This window comes from Aythya marila (assembly GCF_965140915.1).
Source record: "Aythya marila genome assembly, chromosome: 2".
Taxonomy (NCBI): domain Eukaryota; kingdom Metazoa; phylum Chordata; class Aves; order Anseriformes; family Anatidae; genus Aythya; species Aythya marila.
The window spans coordinates 21253263-21274825 of NC_139043.1; the positions used below are offsets into that span (position 1 = coordinate 21253263).

Sequence of the window (21563 nt, forward strand, 5' to 3'; positions counted from 1 at the left end):
TTCTTTCTTCAGTCAGACTGGCAGAGATCACTTAGAGCATTCAGCTAGAACAGTCTTAATAAAAACTAATCAAAAGCTCCTGTGAGTTTGAACATGGGATCTGGTAAACTCAGTAACAAATAAAACATAATTCTAAACATTCATGTCTACAAAAAAAAAAAAAAAAATCTGAACAATAAGTTAATAAAGTAAAATAGTTATCTACTGTTCAGATATAAAAATCCCAACAACTTAATTTATATATCACTATAACAGACATGACAAAACTGTGAATAATGCTATCCACTGTCGTAAGTGGTACTTCAAGATTTCCGATGGAAAACTCATATTTTAATTTTCTGTTCATATACAGCCAAAAGTAAGAGGCAGAGCCAGCCTAATAGTAATCCAAGGTTCTGTAGGAGAAACATCAACCAGGGTCGCCGTGTCTGAATATGAGTCATTTCAGGAAGCTAAAAAAAGAATAAGACACCAGAATGAGAGCCAGATATATTCATCTCTGGGAAAAAAGTCTTATGGGAAAACAAGACAAACTTCATTAAAAAAAAAGAGTTTCAAAATACTGCGCTTCTGAATATAGCTATTAATCTGTTGCATGTTCTGTACATTGTAATGACACAGATCTTGACAGTGAAATATTTAATTTAATAAAATTCTACCCATTTTGGTTCTTTTACTAATACCAAAAAGAAATATAAATGAGATTACAAAATTTCTTAACTTCTCAATAGTTTTTAGTAATTTTATACAGCTGTCTGTAAGGAAATTCTTATTTAGTAAAATTAGTGATTCCCTTTTGTGGGAATAAACGAGTTTGAGTTATTTTGTTTCTGTACTATATATAGGGTCAATCCTGCTCTTGCTGAAATAACTGGCAGAGCTCCTATTTACTTGGGCTTTGGTAACTACATAAGTAGAAAGCAGATTTTTTATTTTTTTTTTAATATGCTGGAAAGAAAATACCTTTAATATTTTTCTATGAAAGTTTTCAATCAAGTAAAAGAGCAGCATCTGTTTATAATCATATTAGAAGCTACTTACATGTTGACCTTCCACCATACATGATCTTTTATCAAAGTTTTAAACAAAAAGTATGTCTCAATAGAGCCTGTGAAAATAATGCCTCGGGCTCAGACTCTCTTAGTATTCATGCTTTGTGTATTGTGGACACCAAGGGAGATACTAACAACTGCTGCTATTTTCACATCCATTTTGGAAATAAAGATAGAGTAACAGCCTGGCACTGCACTTTTTAATTTTTATTTTGCTGTTGCTGTTTGTTTGTTTTTGTCTGTTTTTTTTGAGAACTTCAAAACAAAATATGCAAAAAAATGAGTGAGTTGTCCTGGCACTCTCCCATTGCCTTGCCTTCCTGCTCCACTCACAGCCTGTGCTGGAATGAAGCCACTTATTTCCTTTGCTCTTTTAGAGTCTCCTCACACACGCTGTAACAACATCAGCCACTGGGAGACAGTGGAGTGGTGCTGAGCAAGGAGGCTGATGGGGCACATTTACACCTATTTCAGAGTGGGGTCTCTGGGTCTGCTTCTTTGGCACTCCTCTTTCTCTGGAAAGAGGAGTGGGCCCAGATGAAGGCATTGGAGTGAAAAGTCTGCCCACACTTTAACATTTTGCATAAAAATAACAGGCAAATGCAGAAGCCCTAAATCTTTGAAACTACTGGGCAGCAGTTTAAATTATGTTACAAATGTGCATCTTAAAAACTCATGTAGTTATATTTAATTTATATTTAAGGGGCTTCAGAAGCATTTAACCTAGAGCAAATGTAAACACCTCAGAATTCTGATGTAAATCAAAATCTAAACTGTCATCTTGTAAGTGTTCAGAGCATGTGGTTTTTGTTTTGTACATAAATAAAAATGGTTAATTACAGCTTAGGCCTGAATCCAGGCTTTCAGTCCAGACCTTTGTTCTTTCTAATTTATCTTTATAATCAGTCTATTTTATTTTCTTCCCCAGTACATGGATGAACAAGTTTTCTGACCGTGTACAAGAGGAAACTTTTCCCCCTTCCACTGCAAAAGTCACTATTTTCTGTTATTGGTGTCACTGCTGAGTTATGGTATACACAGGGTAAAATAAGTTGCTAAGAAAGTTTAAAAAAGTAATTCTCCACAGGCTGTATCATTCCTGTGTCCAGTGTAGATCTCTGCTCCCTCCACCTAACCTATGTGCTTATTACCAAATGCACAGATAATTTTTATAGCCTTACCTAGTGTGACATCCCTCTTTATCTCTTTGAAAATAAAAGCCAACTGCTGCCACAGTATCATTGATGGTTCCCCTATTCTTTGTGAACTTGCACGCACAGAATGTGTGTGGCACAGCAGGGAAGTGCTTCCAGTTGGGGAGCATAAGACTATTCAATTGGCAGATGCACAACACCAGAATTTAATAGCACCATAACCAAGCTATTGGATGCCATCACACTTGCTAAAGCTTGAAATCTGTTTGAGGCCAAAGAGTCACTGTTAACTGAAGGACTACTCTATTCCTACTTCAGCTTATATTTTTATCCGTGAGTACAGGAAGAATCAGCAAACACCATTCTGAATGAAGGAATGAGGGCTCTAAGCCATGGGCTGGTTAAACATGAGTTCTACCAAGCTGGGGCACATATGGTACAGCTGTGCTGCTGTGCCACAACAGCACAATAAGCCTCTTTGAAAATACTCCTTTGACGCCAAAATCCAAAAGATAAGTTTAAGGTTAGTCAGAGAATACTTCAATTAGGTACCTCATGGAGTGGTTGGCTAGCTCACACTACTTTGATACCTTTATTCTCTTTCTTGCTTCTATCTTCCACCTTTCAAATTAGACAGTAAGTCTTTTTGGTCAGTAACTATATAATCCTATAGGATTTGAGCAATCACTCAGAAATGATCTCCTAGCCCTTAGAATACAATGCAAGTGATTTCATAAATATTTATCCATAATGATTACTTCATAGATACTCATTTTAAAGACTGATTAAGGATTTGCAGGTTTGTTTCTCAAGAGGAAAAGAGGACATGTTTTATCAAAGAAACAATTCATTAGGAGTGAGTTGGTCTGTTCTGTTACATGTATAGGTGTCTCAAGTTTTGTTTCAGATTAAATGAATGTTAAAGAAAAGATATGCTTTTGATGAAAACATCTTTGGAAATAGTGCAATGATATGATTATAGTTATGACCTCTAAACAGAGGGCAAACATAAAAATCTCATTATACTTTTCATAAAAAAGCTGCTTTTCAGGGGATTTAATTTTGGTTAAACAGAATCTAAAGACAAGATTATTACGGGCTTTTACTTACATGCATATCTTGAAGCCAACAATCAGTTCACATTGTAATATTTCACCTGTGCATACACATTTGCAAATCAAAACATTCCTCCATTCTACCTTCCCTAATTGCTAGGAAGATGAAAAATTTTGCAAAATTCCTTGGGGAAAAATGATGAAGGCTATAAATCATTTTATCCACTGTCCTTCCCCTCAGATTTTTAAAATGATTAGTCTATGCTGCTTATTAATGGAACTAGAATGCCATTTTTAAGAATGAAAATTATTTAGTTAAGCACAAAAGTACTTTTGTGCAATCCTGATTGTGCAGCAATCTCACAGTGCTGTCTTGTGACTGAACCTCCATCTCATATCCCTCAATGTTCCACAATGCAGAGATCAGTGAAACTGTTCAGTCTTATTTAACTAACATGGAAGTATGTGAAAGTCCATAAAACAGATTCTGAAAATTATTGTTATGCTTTGCACACCCTTAGGTATTTGTGCACCTTTGGAAGGAACACTGATGATTGCTGTTTGTAGATGAGAATGCAACAGAAAGTGAAAGTTATTTGCATGCAGAAAATTGAAAAATATATAAAGCATGGCTGATTATCTTTTGAGATGTACTATACAAACACATGATTTTTTTAAGATCTATAGATTCCTGCCATGCCAGAGGAATTTTTTGAAATAAAATATCTGTGATACTTAGTACTTGCACTTCTGGCAAAGAGATGAACAACCCAATAGCAGTGAAAAGAACTTTTCAAAAGTTGATTGGAAACCCTACTGTTCATAGCAGGGAGGTGAGAGAAGCAAGATCTTTCTCTTTCTCTCCTTCTCCTTCTCCTCACATCAAGAACAAGGTTACAGTGTTGACCTGAGAACAAGAAAAAAATGTGCGCTCTCTTTCTGCGTAAATTCGTGTATTTTCTTGGGCTTTACAGCTGGCATATTGTTTTGAAGACTTGGGAAAAAAATGTGGTGTTGTTCTGGGAACTTTATCCTCCTGATCCTTCTCTGAAGGAAAGATATGACTAAGTCCTTAACCAAGTTAATAAATCCATGCCTATTATTCAATAGGAAGGCAACCTCACCTCCAAATTTCTCTGTGTCAGAAGAAGATACACAATGGTATCTTGGTACACAATGTTCTTGTCTGCTATTCACAACCTCAGTCAGGACAGTTGACACATCCACAGTCCTCAGTCAGTTCCTTCATAAGCTCTTAGGTGCATTTTATATTCACATTACTTATGTTACAGGAGGAAAAAAATGGACTATAAAACACCCAAGGTCTAAGGCCAATGATTACAAGTAGATTTTTTAATGGGTTATAATACTGACATGGCATATGAGGTTTCAAGTATAGTTTCTGAACCTGGGAAATGATATCATAGGCATGAGGTGAGGGGTGGTAGTAAACAAAACAGAGACAGCCAGACTTGGGAAAGGCATGGTAACAGTTTATGAGGAGAGAAACCTCTTTTTTTTTTTTTTTTTTTTTTTTTCAACCTCTGGACCTAATGACTCAATATACTCAGTCTTTGTTCAGAAGCTTGAAAACAAATTTATCTTAACAAACATTAGTTAAAGAGCCTTGTGACACTTAAAATTATAATAATCTGGCAAGGTAATTAATGTCTGTGTTGTTATGAGTGTAACATTTAGGCATCTCTTCAATAAATGATGTGTCCAGAGGCATGAGTGACTCCACTATGTTCTTCCACAGCCCTTAGACCTCTCCCAATTCTCTCTCCCAATTTTTTTTTTTGTCTTCAGATTTTATTTTCTATAGTTTGATCATTGTTATTGAACTGGCATTATAAAAAGTGATGGAAAATATGAAAAAATAGACAATATAACAGGTTTTTAATTGCTTAGGAACTCATCCAAACCTCTCTGAGATAGAAGGGCAGGCCTCAGAGAGCACAGGATAAGCATCTTGTATTTTAGTTCAGAAACTACAAATTCATGTTGAAATAATGGGTGAATAATATACAGAGGGAAAAAAAAAAAAAGTACCAAGAAAAATGTGACCAAATATAACAAAGTTATAGATATATAAGTTATATACAAGTTAAATTTTATAGTTATATAACTATCTAAATCTTATAGTTATATAAGATTTAAAAAAAAAAAAAAAAAAGGGAAAAAAAAAAGTACAGGTTCAATTTTTTTAAATGTTATTTTAATTTACCTTTAAGCAATTCTTCCAGACCTAAATATATATCGATTTATATCAATATATAAATCCTCTTTTAAAAGTCCTCTGTGCCTTTCTCATATATTACTCTTTTTATAGCTTTTATTTCACCTTTTTATTACTAATCACACCTGTAATGGCAGTGACACCAAATAAAACCAGACTATTGATCTAAGCACTGTACACATACATGGCAGATGTGTTCTTCCCAAGAAGCCTATGTGAATATTTTTTTCCCTCTAAGTTCATCTGACATTCATCTGTAATGTGGATATGTTAAACGGAAAGTATAACAATAGACAGAATTTCTCACCATTTCTGCTAAAGATAAATACAAGAACATTCCAGCGGTAACTGTAAAAATCCAGTTTTGAATGCATGGGTCAGTTGAAACAGAAAGGCCAATATAGAGCCCTAAGAATGCTGTTAGTGCACTTATAAAATTCATCAAAATTGCAATCTTTGTGGGGAGCCCAGTACTTAGTAGCACAGCAAAATCTCCTGCAAAGAGAAAAAATAAGACAGAAAAATTATTATTTAGCTCATAAATGTATTTGTAGGATTCTTTGTAATAAAACATGAAGTAAAATAATTAAGATATGTACAAAGAAGACAGTGAAGGATGGAGGATTGCCCTTAGATTTCTATAGAATTGGTTATGAACTCAACCAAAAAAAAAAAAAAAAAAAAGTATTTGTTTAGCTGTTCCTAAAGATAGCATACAGTATACAGGAGTGGCTTCTGTTAGTTCTTGATGTTCTGTGATATTTCCAACTTGGATACATGCAAAAGTGAAGTCACATGCTTTCCCAGAGTTTCTAAATCTTTTTTTGATTGGGAACTTGCCAGTTAAATCATGTGAGTATATTTACAAGGTCTTTGAGTGTTTTACAGGTGCTGCAAGTCAGAAAAAACTATGTCTGCCTGATTCCAGATTGAGTTCACTGATTGATTGCACTGATTTTAGATTTTTTAAACTATATATCAGAATCCTATTCCATATTTTTCCTTGTAAATTAAATGATCTTATCAGGGGTCCACAGCAATAGATTTAATTTTTTTTTTCTGTATCCATGTGGAAATATGACTTAGACACTGTGGTACCATTGCACCAGAATTAAAGTCTGGCTTTGGAGTTAGGTATTCAGTACTTTTACAAGGGAAGGGAGGGAGGAAACGAGAGAGAGAGGGGAAGGGAGGGAGGGGGAGAGGAAGGAAGGAGAACCTAAAATTCTCAACTCAGTCTTGCCATTATATATATGTTCATCAGCACAATATCAGGAACTTCAGCCATGTTGAAAGATTTACAGTAAGGCGATAATTGGGGAAATTTTTCAACAGAACTATCTTACTGTCCTGTCTGCTAGTAAAATAGGTCATACATCTTCTTTTGTTATCTTGGTATTCTTGATTAGTAGCAGGAATGAGGGTAGCACAAAGGTTGCATTGTTAAATAGCTCTGCTGTATATGAAAACTCAGATAGCCCATTGTGTCAGGAATGCCCATTTTTGCACACATGGCTCTTTCTCACAACTTACTATCTTTTTGTTTCTATAGACATGAGAATAAAGGGTCAGTCAGGTCTGACACCATTTACATCTGAAGAAGGTGAGATGAGACGGTAGCCAAGAATTATGGCAGAATTCTCCTCTTCTTTTTGTGGAGGGGAAAGAGAAGTGCATAACCTCTTCATATACCCATCTGATACATTCCACCTCACCCATTAAAGTTCATGACGCTATAAGCAATTTCTACTGACATCATACAGGAAAGAATTGGGTGGAAAAGTTGTAACTACAAAGCCAATCAGGAAATAGGAAAAATACACATACATATTTCTTACCCATTTCATGAGGAATTTCATGGCATAATATAGCAATAGTTGTTGTCACACCTGTTTCTGTTGAGGATGAGAAAGCTGCTCCTATTACCAAGCCATCAGCAAAATTGTGAAGACTGTCACCTACCAGAACCATTATTGCTAACAAGCTAATTTTCTTACCTAGGAAAAAGGAAAAAGAATCAAACAACAAAAAAAGCCCAGAAGTTTAAACATAAAAAGTATTGTAATTTTTGCTAGGTTAAAATTTATTTATTTATTTATGAATTCACATATAACATCATGAAAAGTCACAACAGTTAGAAGACAATTGTGCTTATCTGTTATGTCCTTGAAATTGTACTTCCTTCAATACACTTGAAATGAAAAGGGAGATTGTAGAACAATTCAGAAATTAAAATACCAGGAAGATATTTATTTTATTTTATTTTTTCTTTTTTTAGGTCAACTCTTTGGACTAAAAGCTAGAGTTCAGTTTGAGTCCAATTTTGTGATAAACCCTAAGGGTTTCCATACTCTTTTTTTGGTTGGTGAAATTCACACAAGTTTTCCTGCATCCTACATTATTTTTTTTTTCCTTAAAATTGGGAGCTTTTCCACCATCACTCTCAGAATTGCACAACTGCAATGAAGATGAAGTCTCATGCAGCTGACTGTTTTGATACTGTAAAGCATTTCAATACTGAGTTTTTCAGGGTCTGTTTTTTATGAGATTGTATTAAGTGGAAAAATAGAGATGAAAGGCAATAAGCCCCAGAGTGTCACTATTAGCTCAGTATCACAGCATGCTCATTTCTAACTTTTGTTCCAATCAATTAATAGCAGTTAGGCTCATAGTATTCCTGTCTACAGCATCACTCTTGGACACAGATGGCTGTTTTTCCTTCCCATACTGTTCTGTGAGCTTAGTGTGGAACAGCACATTTGATGCTCACAACATCAAACCAGACTTCTTGAGAGGAAAGGCGCTACTGGTGATACAAGTACTAAAATCAAGCTAGGGAATTGGACAGTCTCTCTGTCTAGCCTGTAATCCAGACAGTTGGGTAGCATGCTGAGTGGATTCATGGGGAGGGATTATATCTCTTCAAGTAGCAATGAAGCTCAATATTTAGGCTCAATGTCTAGGCTTTGCAACACGTTTCATAGGCACCGCTATTTTATCCGCAATCCTAAAAGCAGGGCTTTCTAATGCCTCCCAGGAAACTCATCCACCTTACCTCTATGCAGAATAGACAGCACACTTTGCAGAGGGTTACTTTTATGACTGAAAAAGCAGGGTCACAATTTGGATCTTAAGCATCACGTTTTTTCCTGGTCCCACACAGACATAATATGACAGTCTAAGGATGTATGCAGAACCAGCTCTGTTGTTATTACAAGGTTTTACTTCAGCAATGTTTTTCCAGATATGACAATTTTATGGTGATGGGGGAGATGTTTTTCTTACACAGACTGGCTAGAACTGAAGCTTTCAGGCTATTATAAAAAAATAATAAAAAGAAAATAAAAAGAAAAAAGAAAAACCAACACACTGCACATAAAAGCCTAACAACTGTATTCAGAAAATCCTGCCCAGTTGCCTGGGAGCTCTGTGGGTTCAGAAAAATTGGCAGGCTTGTTAGATTTTCCTGCCAGCTTACAGAGCCAGACATGGATGTCCCCAGTTTGCACAGTTCTTTCTAAACACTATAGGCAGTTTATAATCAATAGTGCAGAACGTGAGTTACAGAGAAGTAATAGATTGCTGCACTACATTAAGTTTGTGACTTGTAATAAGCACCGGTGAAGATGAAATCAGGGTCTGCCCTGAGATATTATTAGTCTTTTTTACTCAAGTAGGTGATTGTTGAAAAAGACATAGTATAATTACTGGAAGTCTTTCCAGTGCATTGTCTATAATATAACAGAGGGGTCAGGTTAACATGATAGAGCAATTACAAATGTAAGCATAGTGAACTTACTTGACTGAAAGTTAAGATTCATATATAAACAAATCTGAATGCTTTTCTTCGTTTACTTTCAGCCTATTTTAAAGCAACTTTGCTACTAGCAATTATCTCACTGAATTATGTTGCTGCAAGTCTAACTATTAACTATCAAATTACTACCATAACTATTTCTACAAAGCCTCTTCTTAAACAATCCTAACTTTATTTTCTCTGCTTTAATAAGAGGGTTGATACTCATAGCAAATTCTCTTCCATAATTTTCATAAAGCTAATAGGTGCAGGGCTCCCACCAATGCTTTTTAAGTTTTGAATAAGAGTTTAAAGCAAATACTTATCAATATCACCAAAACAGAGAATATAAGAATTACTTTGAAACTCTCTGAAGAACACTGGTTATCCTAAAACAGAGCCAGAGAGCCATTCTGAGTGCAGAATTCTATATGTGTAATAAACTGCTTCTAGTTTAAAGGGGCTATTGCTTTACCATGTAAGAGAAGAAGGAAACAGAATTATATTAGTATAATGAGCAGAAAAGAAAAGAAGAAAAAGAAAAAAAAAAAAAGGAAAAAAAAAAAAGAAAAACAAAACAAAATAACTACACTACCTTTAAAAGTAAAGACCCCATCAAATTTTTCAATTATAACTATTTGGTTTATATTAAATTTTGAATGTTTCTTTTTAAGCAAAGGATTTAGAAAAAGTAGTTTGGAACGGTGAGTAAACAAACACTAAAGCATGGACATTGTAAGATTAATGAACTTCACAATTACAGAGTTGGCAGCTGTAAAGGTCTTTAAGCAGAGATTTAATTATGTCGCCAAGCACCATCAGATGTGGTGATGTAGCACATAGCAAACACTGAGCTAAGCCAACTTCACACTTTCAATTCCATCTTAGGTCTTAAGACTTCTCTTATTGCTTGCCTAGCCTTTTTATTGATACTAACTTTTTGTGCTGATCACCTTACTGTCAGGAGGAACTTCAGTAGCCTCAGAATCTTCTGGGCTTCTCTAATAAAAAGGAAAAGATGAACAGTGTTACGGGGCTCTTCCAGCTGATGCTACAAATATAGGAAAATATCAGATAAATTCATGCATTTATATTTATAAAGATAGCTGCTACTTTTTGCATAGATATCATTAGGATTATTTATTGAGTGCTGGCAATGTGATACTGCAGAGACATAAAAAAGAAACCTCCCTTGATCAGAAAAGATTACAGTCTAATTAAAGTAAGAAGAAAGACATTCATAAGCACTGTTGTAACCCCCAAAAATCATGTTTCTGTTTTAATACACAAAAATCCAAGCCAAATGCAGAACTAAAAAGAACATCTTAATTCAAACTTTATCTTTCAATTTTTTCATAACAGGATGATTGTAGTTTCCTGGTGGACAGTGTGTCTATGGGATTTCCAAGGAAAAATGTGTATATATCAGAATATCCTTGGTATTCCATGTTCTTCACATTTGCTCTGTGAAAACACAAGACTAAAAAAGATGATCATAGGTAGGTTTCATAATAGCTGCAAGCACTGTAGCTGAGTCCTCCTTCCCTGCTCTTCCTGTTGTTTGTAAGGCTTTTATTTTAAAAGCAGAAAACACAGCATATGCAATTATTAAACTGTAGTCCATCAGGATGTGTTTTGTTTACATTGAGACTGAAAACTGTTCTGTCAAACAGAACTCTTGTAACACTTTCAGAAAATAGGAAAAAAAAATTAAAAGGGGGGGTATTTTTTATTTTTTTTTTTTCCCTTCAGAGTGGCACAACCTCCAGTGCCCTGCCTCTTGGCCTTTCAGTTTGTCTTTGTCTTGGCACCAGGCATCCCTGGTCAAGCATAATAGCTTATGAGTACAGTTCACTATGAGGAATGAAAATTAGCCTTATTTCATGTGAGGAAAGAGACAGTAGTTTTGTCCCTACCCCAGATAGTTAAACTGATGCATCAGCCCTAATGTTTAATTAACAGAGACTGAGAGATTGTTGAAAGAGAAGAAAGAAGGTGAGGAATCTCTCTCTCTGACCCCTTAGATTCCTGGGGCTTAGTTCTAATCACTATCTTCTCTCTTCCCCCCTCCCTCCCCTCCAAAAAAAAAAAAAAAAGCTACAGCTTGGCAGCTAGTGAAGAGTCAACAACGGACAACAGCACAGAAAAGTGCTTTGTTAGGGTCAGCAAGAAGCACTCCAAAAACTATAGTGTACTGGCTGCAAAACAGAACATGTTTCTTGGCTGGTACTAGGTTGGTTGAGAAGTGGGATTTGTGCTGTAGAGGCATGAGGAGGGAAAAGAAAGGATTTGTTTTTTAAATTCTAGATTTTAAAGGAAAAATAAAAGTCTTTAATTCCCATGATTGCAGCCAGTCATATGAATTCCAGTAACTGTTTCACTTCTCCTATAATATTTATTCACATGCCACTTTTTTGAACTCTGAGTCAAAACTGCAAGACTAATCACTGACCTGAAGGATTTATAAGCTTTTCTTAGTTGATCAGTGTTTTTCTTACTGTTACTCACATGGTTCTGAAAAATTGGCTGCTCTTGCACAAACTAGCTAAGTCAGGCTAGTTCATGTGATATACATAACTTTAGGGTGATCTTGCAGCTGAAAGGAATGACTAGATTGTTCATTACCATAAACAGGAAGCTATGACAGGGCTCACAAATTAGTAAACATTCTTCTCTAGGCTGTTTGCTCTGCATTCACTTGACAATTTCCCAACCATGCTTCAGAGATATGAGACTCTTACCCATCACAAGTGCTTTGTTAAAATGGAGTTAACACTATGGATGATCTTTGACTTAAATAAGCAGAAACCTATGCATCAAAGTATTACATATAAACTGAAGAGGTTGGTTGGAAAAAGAGAAAACAGGTTAAAAGGTATGAGTCACTTTACTTTGCAAAGATACATCTGTCCATACACTCGCCACAGATGGAGAGGAAATTACGTAATTTCTTATAGGCAAGCACTCTTCCCAGATATCCAGCTTGTTTGTATTACTCTTCAAATTTGTGGAAAAAATATTCAAGAACATTCCAAGATTTCCTCTGTTCAGTAATTGTAAACTTAGCTGCAGAAAATCCTAAAGTTTTTCCCATGGGAGAGTCTGCCCTTATATATAGGATGTTTTTGAAAAGAAGAGAGGAGTGAAATCTTCAAGAATTTGGTACAAATTCTCAACAAAAGGTAGTACGGGAAGTGTATTGTTATATTAATCTGAAACACTTAAGAGAAGTCATTGGAAAAATTTGTGTTTGAAAAGTCTCTGTAAAAGCTTATTTTAAGCTTCAAAATCTATAGATTCCTTTCAATCATGTCATATAATAAAAGACAAATCAATAAAGACTGAAAAATAATATTGATTATTATATTTATTTGGTTCATTTTGTTGAGGAGCAGAGAAAGAAGGATATAAAAATAGGGAAGTATTTCACATTGGTAACCTACCAACTGTATGGTTGAAGTAGATTTGCCTCTGACTGAATGTTCATTTAATTCAGATTCCACTGGAAGATCATGGGAATGTTCCCAGTGCCCATTAACTAAAGAAAGGCCCTGCTGAATGAAGATGCTTTGCAATTAGTTCTGAAACCCAATGAACACAGGTGCAGTCTTTCTCAGACTTTTGTGAAAGTTTGGCATTTATAAGAATTATTTTTTTTCAAAACAACTATTAAAAAAAAGATTGTTGGTTGGCATCTGCATCTCCTAATCTTTATTTGGTTTAAAAAAAAAAAAAAGTCGAATCAAAGAGATCATAAATGACCATAATGGTTTGTTGAAATTTATTTCATTTTAAAGCTGAAGATTAAAATTGTTTAAATGTTTACACATTTTAAATATGTTACACATTTAAATATGTTTTAAACATGTTTAAAAAAATTGTGGGATGATGATACATAATTCTCTCCAAGTATGTAACATAATAACTATTATTTTTACCAAACTGAATATCAATATTATCAAAACATTCTCATTCTATTAATTTTTCAATTTTTCAATGCTTATGGAAAACTCGAAGACGGGGGACCAGGGACTCAGTACTAAATATATAAATCGGGCCAGTCATTAAACACTCTGTAAAACAAAACAAGCAGAGGCTTAGCCTTCTTAAGAGACATTAACATAATCTCCCATGCTGAGAAACTTAACGAGCCATCACACCGTGTTACATTATATCCTTGTGCATAGTTATATTTTCAGACATCAGCCACACTGAAATAAAATAAGAGAATTACTATAAGCATGTAACTGAGCAGGGAGGTATTATTAATATAAGATTGGGTTCCACTGACCGCAACATTTATATTGGATTTTCAAAAACATTGGGATAGGGGTCAAAAACCATTTGGAAAAATTAAGATATCTTTAAAACATCTTGTGCTTACATCTATGTCTTTCTCCTCTTCAAACCTAGACTAGAGTAAATGATTATGATCCATTTCATATGGACAAAGACTCTTCCCCTGTTCCACTGCTAGCCATAAAGTATGCTTACAGACCACATTCAATTAATTTTTTGAGTTACAAATATATGGAGCACATTCACAGAGCATAAAAAATCTATGGAGCAAAGCAAAATAGAAATTGAAGGTCAGTCCGGTAGGAATAGTTTAGAAAGCTTCATTTCACTCATACAAGTGATAACTGTTTTCCACACTCATCTTAACACTTTTCAAACTGTAAAATCTCTAAATAGAATTGATTTGTAAAAGGATAAAATGTACAAAATTGTACCTGGTCATGTGGTGTTACCAAAAGAAAGAAACACTTTTCTATCAGAAAAAATCCATGAATTCCTCCAATTATTCCCAAAAGTTTCCATATATATTCTTTCCCCTCATAGAAATGTTCTACCTCTTGTACTTCATGTTTATGCAAACCAAGAGTCTAAAAAAACAGATAAAGCAAAACATTTAAAATCAAAGTGCTTTTCCTAGAATAATGCATCGTGAATATTAGTTCATTTTCTTCCCCAAATTTGCCACCTTTTTAAATTGTTTTGAGCTAATCAGCTGAATAATAGATGGATTAAATGAATTATCATGAGTTTCTACTACACTTCATCATCTTTCAGTGTTGAAAGCTGTATTATTTTCAGAAAAGTTTTATGAAATTGTCGTTTATACATTTTTGAGTATATATTTTTGGAGTATATTGATCTTTACAATCTAAAAAGTTACTTGGCTGTTACTTGATCTTTACAATCTAAAAAGTTACTTCATCTTCAGAAGTCATTCTGAAAATAATCTTTAAGGCTTTCTGCTGAAGAGCATGCTTCCATTTTTTCCGCAGCAGAAGATGAGCATGCTTCAATTTTTTCCCCAGCAGAAGGGCGTAGTAGCCTTTCTTTGCATCCTTTCTGGAAGGAGCAACTTTAAAAGCTAGTGGATATATCACTTAAAAGTGGTGAAGACTGCTTTCAAACTTAAAAGGTGTTTATTAAAGGGAGTTATTTGTCTGATGTTCACTGAGAATTGCCTTCCTCAAACCACTCTCTCAGTCCATCTTCCAGAGATCATGTATAGAGTACAAAGAACATTTTGATCAGAATCTCCAGTGAAGGTATGAAGATCTCTTTACATGACCAGTAGAAGTCTCCTTGTAATAGTTGTGTCATATCAGAGGAGACTCAGTCAAAAATAAATGAATACACAATGGAAAATATGGTTCTGTTTTTCATGCTATCCTATTCTTAGAATTTATTCTATGAATTTAGGAAAAAAAATGTACCATTCATGTTATACAGTTTAAGGCAGCAGTATTAACTTGGCTGAGAGCCCCTGGACCTCTGGAAGTATTTGAGGGAACTGTTGATGCTTTGTAGAACATATGAACAATTTTTCCCAACATGTGTTAAAGAATCTCCCTCAGGAAAGAATTTTTAGAGAACCTGACTTTCACACAACTTCTGGGTTATCTGAAAAGGTGTTTGTTTGTTTGTTTGTTTGTGAAAATAGATACCTTATTTTCTCTGTATTAATCATTTATTGAATTCTGCTTCTGATTACTTGGAATTTCTCTCTGAACTACAAATTGCAGATGTAATTTGAATGTTGATAGTTGATTCACAGATTTCGTGGAAAGCGTTATTTTTAAACAGATTATCATTAGCCAAGTTTAAATGAAACTTTCCTCCATGTGTGAATGTGTGTGCATGTGTGTGACTGTGTGTGTGTAAGTGCTTGTGTGAAGATCTCAAAAACATAAAAGAGTGTATTACCTACCTGAGGAATAAGGTGTAGCAATGCATCTCCAGAAAGAGTCCCAACAGCCAAACCAACAAACAGCTGTAAAATGAGTGTATAGATTTCTTGACAGGAGTTAAATAAAATGAGGGTTGTACCAAACATAGATCCAATAGTAATAAGTAAAACTGCAACAGTGCTGTAACCATATTCTGTAGGGAAAAAGGAAACAAAATAAACCAAGGGCACCTTTAACCATTCAGTATCTGTATTTGTGTTTGTATTTGAGTCTTTGTTTTGTATTTGTTTTTGCTTTTGAGGCTGCTTTACCACCTCTGTCTACAAGCACACAGAGAAGTAAATCACTGTTCTACATACATTTTGTTAGTCGTGTGATTCAAATGACAGAGTTGGAAGCCTAAAAAAATTAACTTTTTTTCAGATTTTACAGGTAATACATTCCAATATCTTCAAATTTCAGGCCTTAAGTAGACTGTAACTGTACAGATTAGAGACACTTAAAGCAGCACAGTGAATGCTGGTCTGCATTTGTTCCCTGTCTCAACAGATTTGTGCTTGTTATCTTATGTCATCACCTGTGTATTTTTACAGTCAACACCACATTATTAACCAAACTATATTCAGTAAACAGACTGAGACCTAAAACCTCAAATGAATGTAAGCATTTTGTTTAGGATCTAAGCATAAAATGTCTGGTCAGAACATTGTTTACTAGTGTGTTGTGAGAATATATCCCTTTAGTTATCGCATCAGGACCAGCAACCTATTTTTCCCAGTTTACTGGGATTTTTGAAAGGTTTCTCTTAAAATTCTTGAAAGTTATATGCTGCTCACGTTTCCAGCCTTTTGCACAATATGAATCCTGATTAATCTGTATGGGAGTCTTATGATGGAGGTAAAACTGATGAAAAACAGACATTAAGGAACTAATGCCAAAATATTCCAAAGCGTCACTTAATGTTTCACACTTTAATAGCACTGCAAGTGCTCAGCACCTCATAAAATCAGACAGTAAATTTCACAGACTGCACATCCAAATACAAGGTTATAGTAGATACTCATGAAAGGTCAAGCCTTGGTGACTTATCCAAAACAGCACAGCATGTCAGTAAAATAGAACTGAGAATAAAATTAATGAGACTATGCTCAGGTCATTATGTCACATGTAGGTCAAACACGAAGCCCTTTGTCTGTCTCAAGCCAGAAAATCTCTGTGGTCATGGAAACCTTCCTTAACCAAACAGCATGGGAAAAAGGCTGTAGAAAGAGCTCTTACTCCTTCCACTATGTATTTGAATAGTTCCGTTTTTCTCATCTACACAGATCTCTCACCTTTATGAGATTACTAAAATATTGATGATTGGGCTGATAGTCTTAGAGTTGGGAGACTCTCACTCTAACTGTGAATCTGCTATGAAACTTGTATATGACCTGGATAAGTTCTTTACTTTGTCCCTTGATTCCCCATCTGAAAAACAGGCATATAAAAGCAGTTAAGATTGCAAGGTGTTCAGGTAATGAGAAGAGATATAACAAGAAAGGACAGTCACCTTCTGGGGAGATTTAATGATTCACCCTATTTTGCATGTTTCTTACTCCTGTAACTGTTCTTGGGATATACATGAATGTCTTCCACGTCCTTATCTAATCTATTTTAATTCATGTTCATAAATTCAATTAATTTGCACACCACAGAATGATAGCTCAGCTCATTCCCATAAACTAACTAAGGATCATTGGCCAGCTAGGATATGAGGAAAGTTTACTACTTCCTAATGGATCTAGTCATCTAGAGTTAACAATGTAGGTAATAAGGTAAAGGTAACGAAGGCACTGATTTGTAGCCCACAAAACTTTTCTAGGAGCATCAAAAGAGATGCTCTCAGTACAGCTGATTATTGTTAGGTACTCAACCCTGTTGCTCATCCCTGGCTCCCAAATCCCCTTCCAGAAATTAATGTTCCCTGCCATTGCATCAGCATACCTATGTTTCTAACCACATAATTAGTGTAATGATTCCAGTATAAACTTGGTGGAAATTGTGCAAAATCACTGCCCAGCAACCCACTGATGAGGGCCTCCTATGGCTCATCTGCAGTCCTCTATGAAATGGGAAAAAAAAAAAAAAAAAAAAAGGAAAAAAAATCACCACCAAACCCATCACACATTAAAAAAGAATTCTGTCTAATATAAAATTGAAACATTTAGATTCCTTCACTTCTCAGTATAGTGTTATTATCTGACACGTATGCTATGAAATCAGAGTGAGAAATTACAGAGAACCTCATCCTGTTTTGGTTTAAGGTTAATAATGACTGAAATGTCTCCAAAAGTTAAGCCCCTGCACCCTTTCACCTGAGTTCGAACACTATATATGATGATAACAGCAATGTAACTCACTTTCCAAAGTTGTTGGTGGAAGCTTTGACTGTTTGGATTCAGAAAGCTGACATGAACAACTTAATAGTTGCTGAATGATAGCTGGACTGATTTGCTTGAAGTGCTCCTTAGAAATGGATGATGAACTATTTTTTAAAAATATCTTCACAAGTTCATTGGCAGAGAAACAAACCTATATAGAAAAGTATACAAAATTACTGAATATGTCACATGCATTTGCATTTAATGCTGAGGTGAAATATGCAATTGTTGAAGGAAAGAGGGTTATACAACCTAGAAAATTTTGTTTTCCATATACACTCTTCAGGTTAAATTATTTCAATAACTTCAATCGCTTCTAATTCTTCTTTTTCCCAATTTAAACTTGATACTGTTTTATATTTCAAATAGATATTTCAGATAGATATATAGATATTTCAGAATCTTTGGTATGAAGCACAATTTCTACTGAAGCCTATTAATAGCACCTGAGGATCTGACACAATAGTATCTCTAAATGTTTTATTATCGTACATGCTAACAAAAATATTTTAATGCTAACACAAATCATGTTCTTTGCTATTAGTGTAAAAATGAATGTCTTGCTCTGTATCAATGCAGTACTGAATTTTTTCCAAGCTACATGCTTGTATTTTTAGTAAGGTATGGGACTAAGATGGTTTTCAAATTGTTTTAACAATGGCATATCACTTCAGGGTCAGTACACTAGATGCTACATACTCTAGATTCGGTTTAAAGACTACTTAATTTTATTATTAGAGGCACACAAGAACTTTATCTACTTTTTGTTCTTTTTATAAAGTCTCTGTGAAAATTGAAGGTTTTCTTGTGAAGATTTATTTTGAAATATTTTCATGAATAATTGTTTTTTCATCTACAGGTTGAAACTCCTGGTTAAAACATGAACAGTTAACATTAAAATAGTTCCAGTGAAAAATTCTTTAAGAACTTTTAGAAAGAAGTTCATATCAAATATGTTATCTCACTTATAGGAAAAGTCTTCATTTCTTAATGCCATCTGTTTTGTTTCTTTCACTTAAAATAGTCTGCAACTGAGAATCAAACAATTCCTAAATATTACTTTTTTTAGTCACTGGAGCTTGTAAAATGCTTAGATATTTTTTGGTTGGTTGGTTGGTGTTTTTTTTTTTATTTGTTTTTAAGAAAAAATATTATTTAAATAATAATAATAATAATAATTATCCTTACTTTTACACGACCTATTTGAAGAGCAAAGTCTTCCTGCCTTTGTTCATCTTTGTAAATTAAAATATGGCTGGTTGCTCACTAAGTTGAATGAATTGAGTACTGGTACATTTAATCTGATACCCCTTAATACCCCTTCAGGGCAGTAGGTGATCTTGCTGCCTGGATTTATTCTGTCCTGCCTTCAAGAACAAGGACAGCAGGAAGAGAATTAGAGAATTCAGGAACTACTGAATTAGAAGTATAGGTCAGTTTGTCTGTTCTAAACGTTTTTTGACTAAACGCGTGCAACACCAATGAGTGGTATCAACACTTGGAAGAGTAGGTGATTATGAACAGTATTCCTCAAAGGTTAATAGTGGTATAATTTAATGCCTTCGTCAGTGACATGAGTGGTGGAACAGAGTGCATCATACACACTCATGAAACCCTGTAGAGAGAAGTAGGCAATATGGTGACAGGTATGGCTGCCATTCACAAGTATCTTGACACACCAAAGGCTGACAAGCCCTTCATGAAGATTAGCAAGGACAACCTTATGGCACCAAAAAAAAAAAAAAAAAAGTCCCTGGGGTCCCAACCGGCAATTTGAATGAGTCACCAGTGGGCCCTTGTGGCAATGAAGGATAACTGCATACTGGGCTGCATTAGCAAGAGCATAGCCAACAGGTAGTGGAGAATGATTACTGCCTTCTATGTAGCACACGTGAGCTCACATATGGACTATTTCCAGTCTAATAACCAGCAGAAGGAGAAAGATACTGGCGAACAGGGGAAGGCCACCAGGACAACCAGGGAGCAGCAGCAAGGAGAGGCTGAGGACAGTGGGTTAGTGGGTTTTTTCTCTTTGCAGGAGAGACGTCATGCAGGAGATCTTCACCTACTTAATGGGGGTTATATAGTAGATGGAGAGACAGCCTTCTCAGAGGTGTACAGCAAAAGGGTGAGAGGAAATAGGTATTAGATGCAGCATGTGAAATTCCAATTATATTTAATTAATAAAAAAAAGGCAATAAATCACTTGTGCAAGTTTCCCAGAAACCATCTTTAGAGACATTCTGAATTCAACTGGACATGGCCCTGTGAAACCTGATTTGACTTTGATGTTGACCCTGTTTTGAGAGGGTTAGAGGAACCTATATTATCATAAATTTTCATGTCATTTTATGATGACAAATATTAAATGAAAAAAAAAGTCTCATCTGGAAAATACACATATGCACAAACATAAATAATCCTTAATACTCATTTAGTAAAGTGTTCTTGTGAGTCTTGGGGCATAAGGACGTGCAGCTTTTCCAGTTGCCAGCTTTTTAAACTTTATAACATAGGGAGCAAGACATAAGGAGAGTGATAGTGAATAAACATGAAAACAGAATTTGCAGTCATATGAAAAGCTGGCTACATGGATGGATGGATTTGTTTCCACCCCAAAATGTTTCTTTAATGAGGAATCATAAATGAATCCACAGCTGTTGTGATATAGTTTAATGGAACTTAATATTATTGCTGTTATTTGACCTTCTACTACTTATTTGTTTTAAATGCATTTTTAAAATCTGTAGAGACAATGATGGTTTAAAAAAGAAAGCAGTGACCTTTATTTTTTTGGAATGATGTTTCAAAATATAATTCCTATCTAAAAATCAAATTACAGATCTTAATCTAGTTAGCAAACAGAAGCTGTAAACCAGTCAATGCCTCATATGTAGCAGCATCTGTTAATCATGGAGCACAATGGCTATCACAGATATGTGCAGAAAACAAGAGACAAAATTAGCAACAACACTGAGACAAAAAGCTCCCTGATAGAATGATATGTCAAAGAAAATAGATATATCTAAAAGGAAGAGGAATGGAATAAAAAATAAAAGCTAGGAATCAATAAAGAAAAAAGTATTTTCTGTCCAGATGTTCCTTCGTGATTTCTCAGCATCTGTACAGAGTATTTGGCTCTCAGTTTGACTCCGAAGCCTCAAATAACTCCCTTGCACAACTATCTTTCTATAGTCTTATTTTCTCAGAAGTTCAAGAAATCAGAACTTCTGTTTTATAAATTCTTCTATTACTGGGGAATGACTTTGCTTCTTGTACAAATATTATTGATATCTGAGCTTTATAATTTAAAATTAATAGGAAATAGACTTAAAGTGGCCTTCATTTAAAGTTATTTTGAGACCCTGTTAAATGCTTGAAAGGCTATTTACTCCCAAATATAATAAAATTATGCAGATAAACATCTATCAGAATAGTATTTAACCAGATGCCATTTGTCTCAGTTCCACATCACAAAATGACCATTCAGCAAAAGACAACTGCACATCTCCAGGGAGAAGAAAAATTGCCTTTGAGTTAAGCTAAAGTATAAAGAGTGAAAAACAATGGAAACATATTATTTGAAACATATATTTCAAATGTATACTTCAAAATATATACAGAGTATATATACTTTGAAG

At 34.7% G+C, this 21563-nt stretch overlaps 1 protein-coding gene across 1 annotated transcript in view; it reads right to left on the reverse strand.

Annotated features, from left to right (window-relative positions):
* Window positions 1–323: 323 nt before the first annotated feature.
* The window catches only part of SLC39A12 (solute carrier family 39 member 12), a gene marked incomplete at both ends in the record, with an annotated part of 32503 nt that continues 11263 nt past the window's right edge, over window positions 324–21563 (reverse strand). Inside the window, 8 exons of the mRNA XM_082755429.1 lie at window positions 324–452; window positions 5808–5995; window positions 7339–7497; window positions 10234–10297; window positions 12740–12847; window positions 14030–14182; window positions 15520–15692; window positions 17902–18073. Of these exons, the coding sequence (XP_082611555.1) occupies window positions 324–452; window positions 5808–5995; window positions 7339–7497; window positions 10234–10297; window positions 12740–12847; window positions 14030–14182; window positions 15520–15692; window positions 17902–18073 (1146 nt within the window). The remainder of the gene's footprint in view (window positions 453–5807; window positions 5996–7338; window positions 7498–10233; window positions 10298–12739; window positions 12848–14029; window positions 14183–15519; window positions 15693–17901; window positions 18074–21563) is intronic.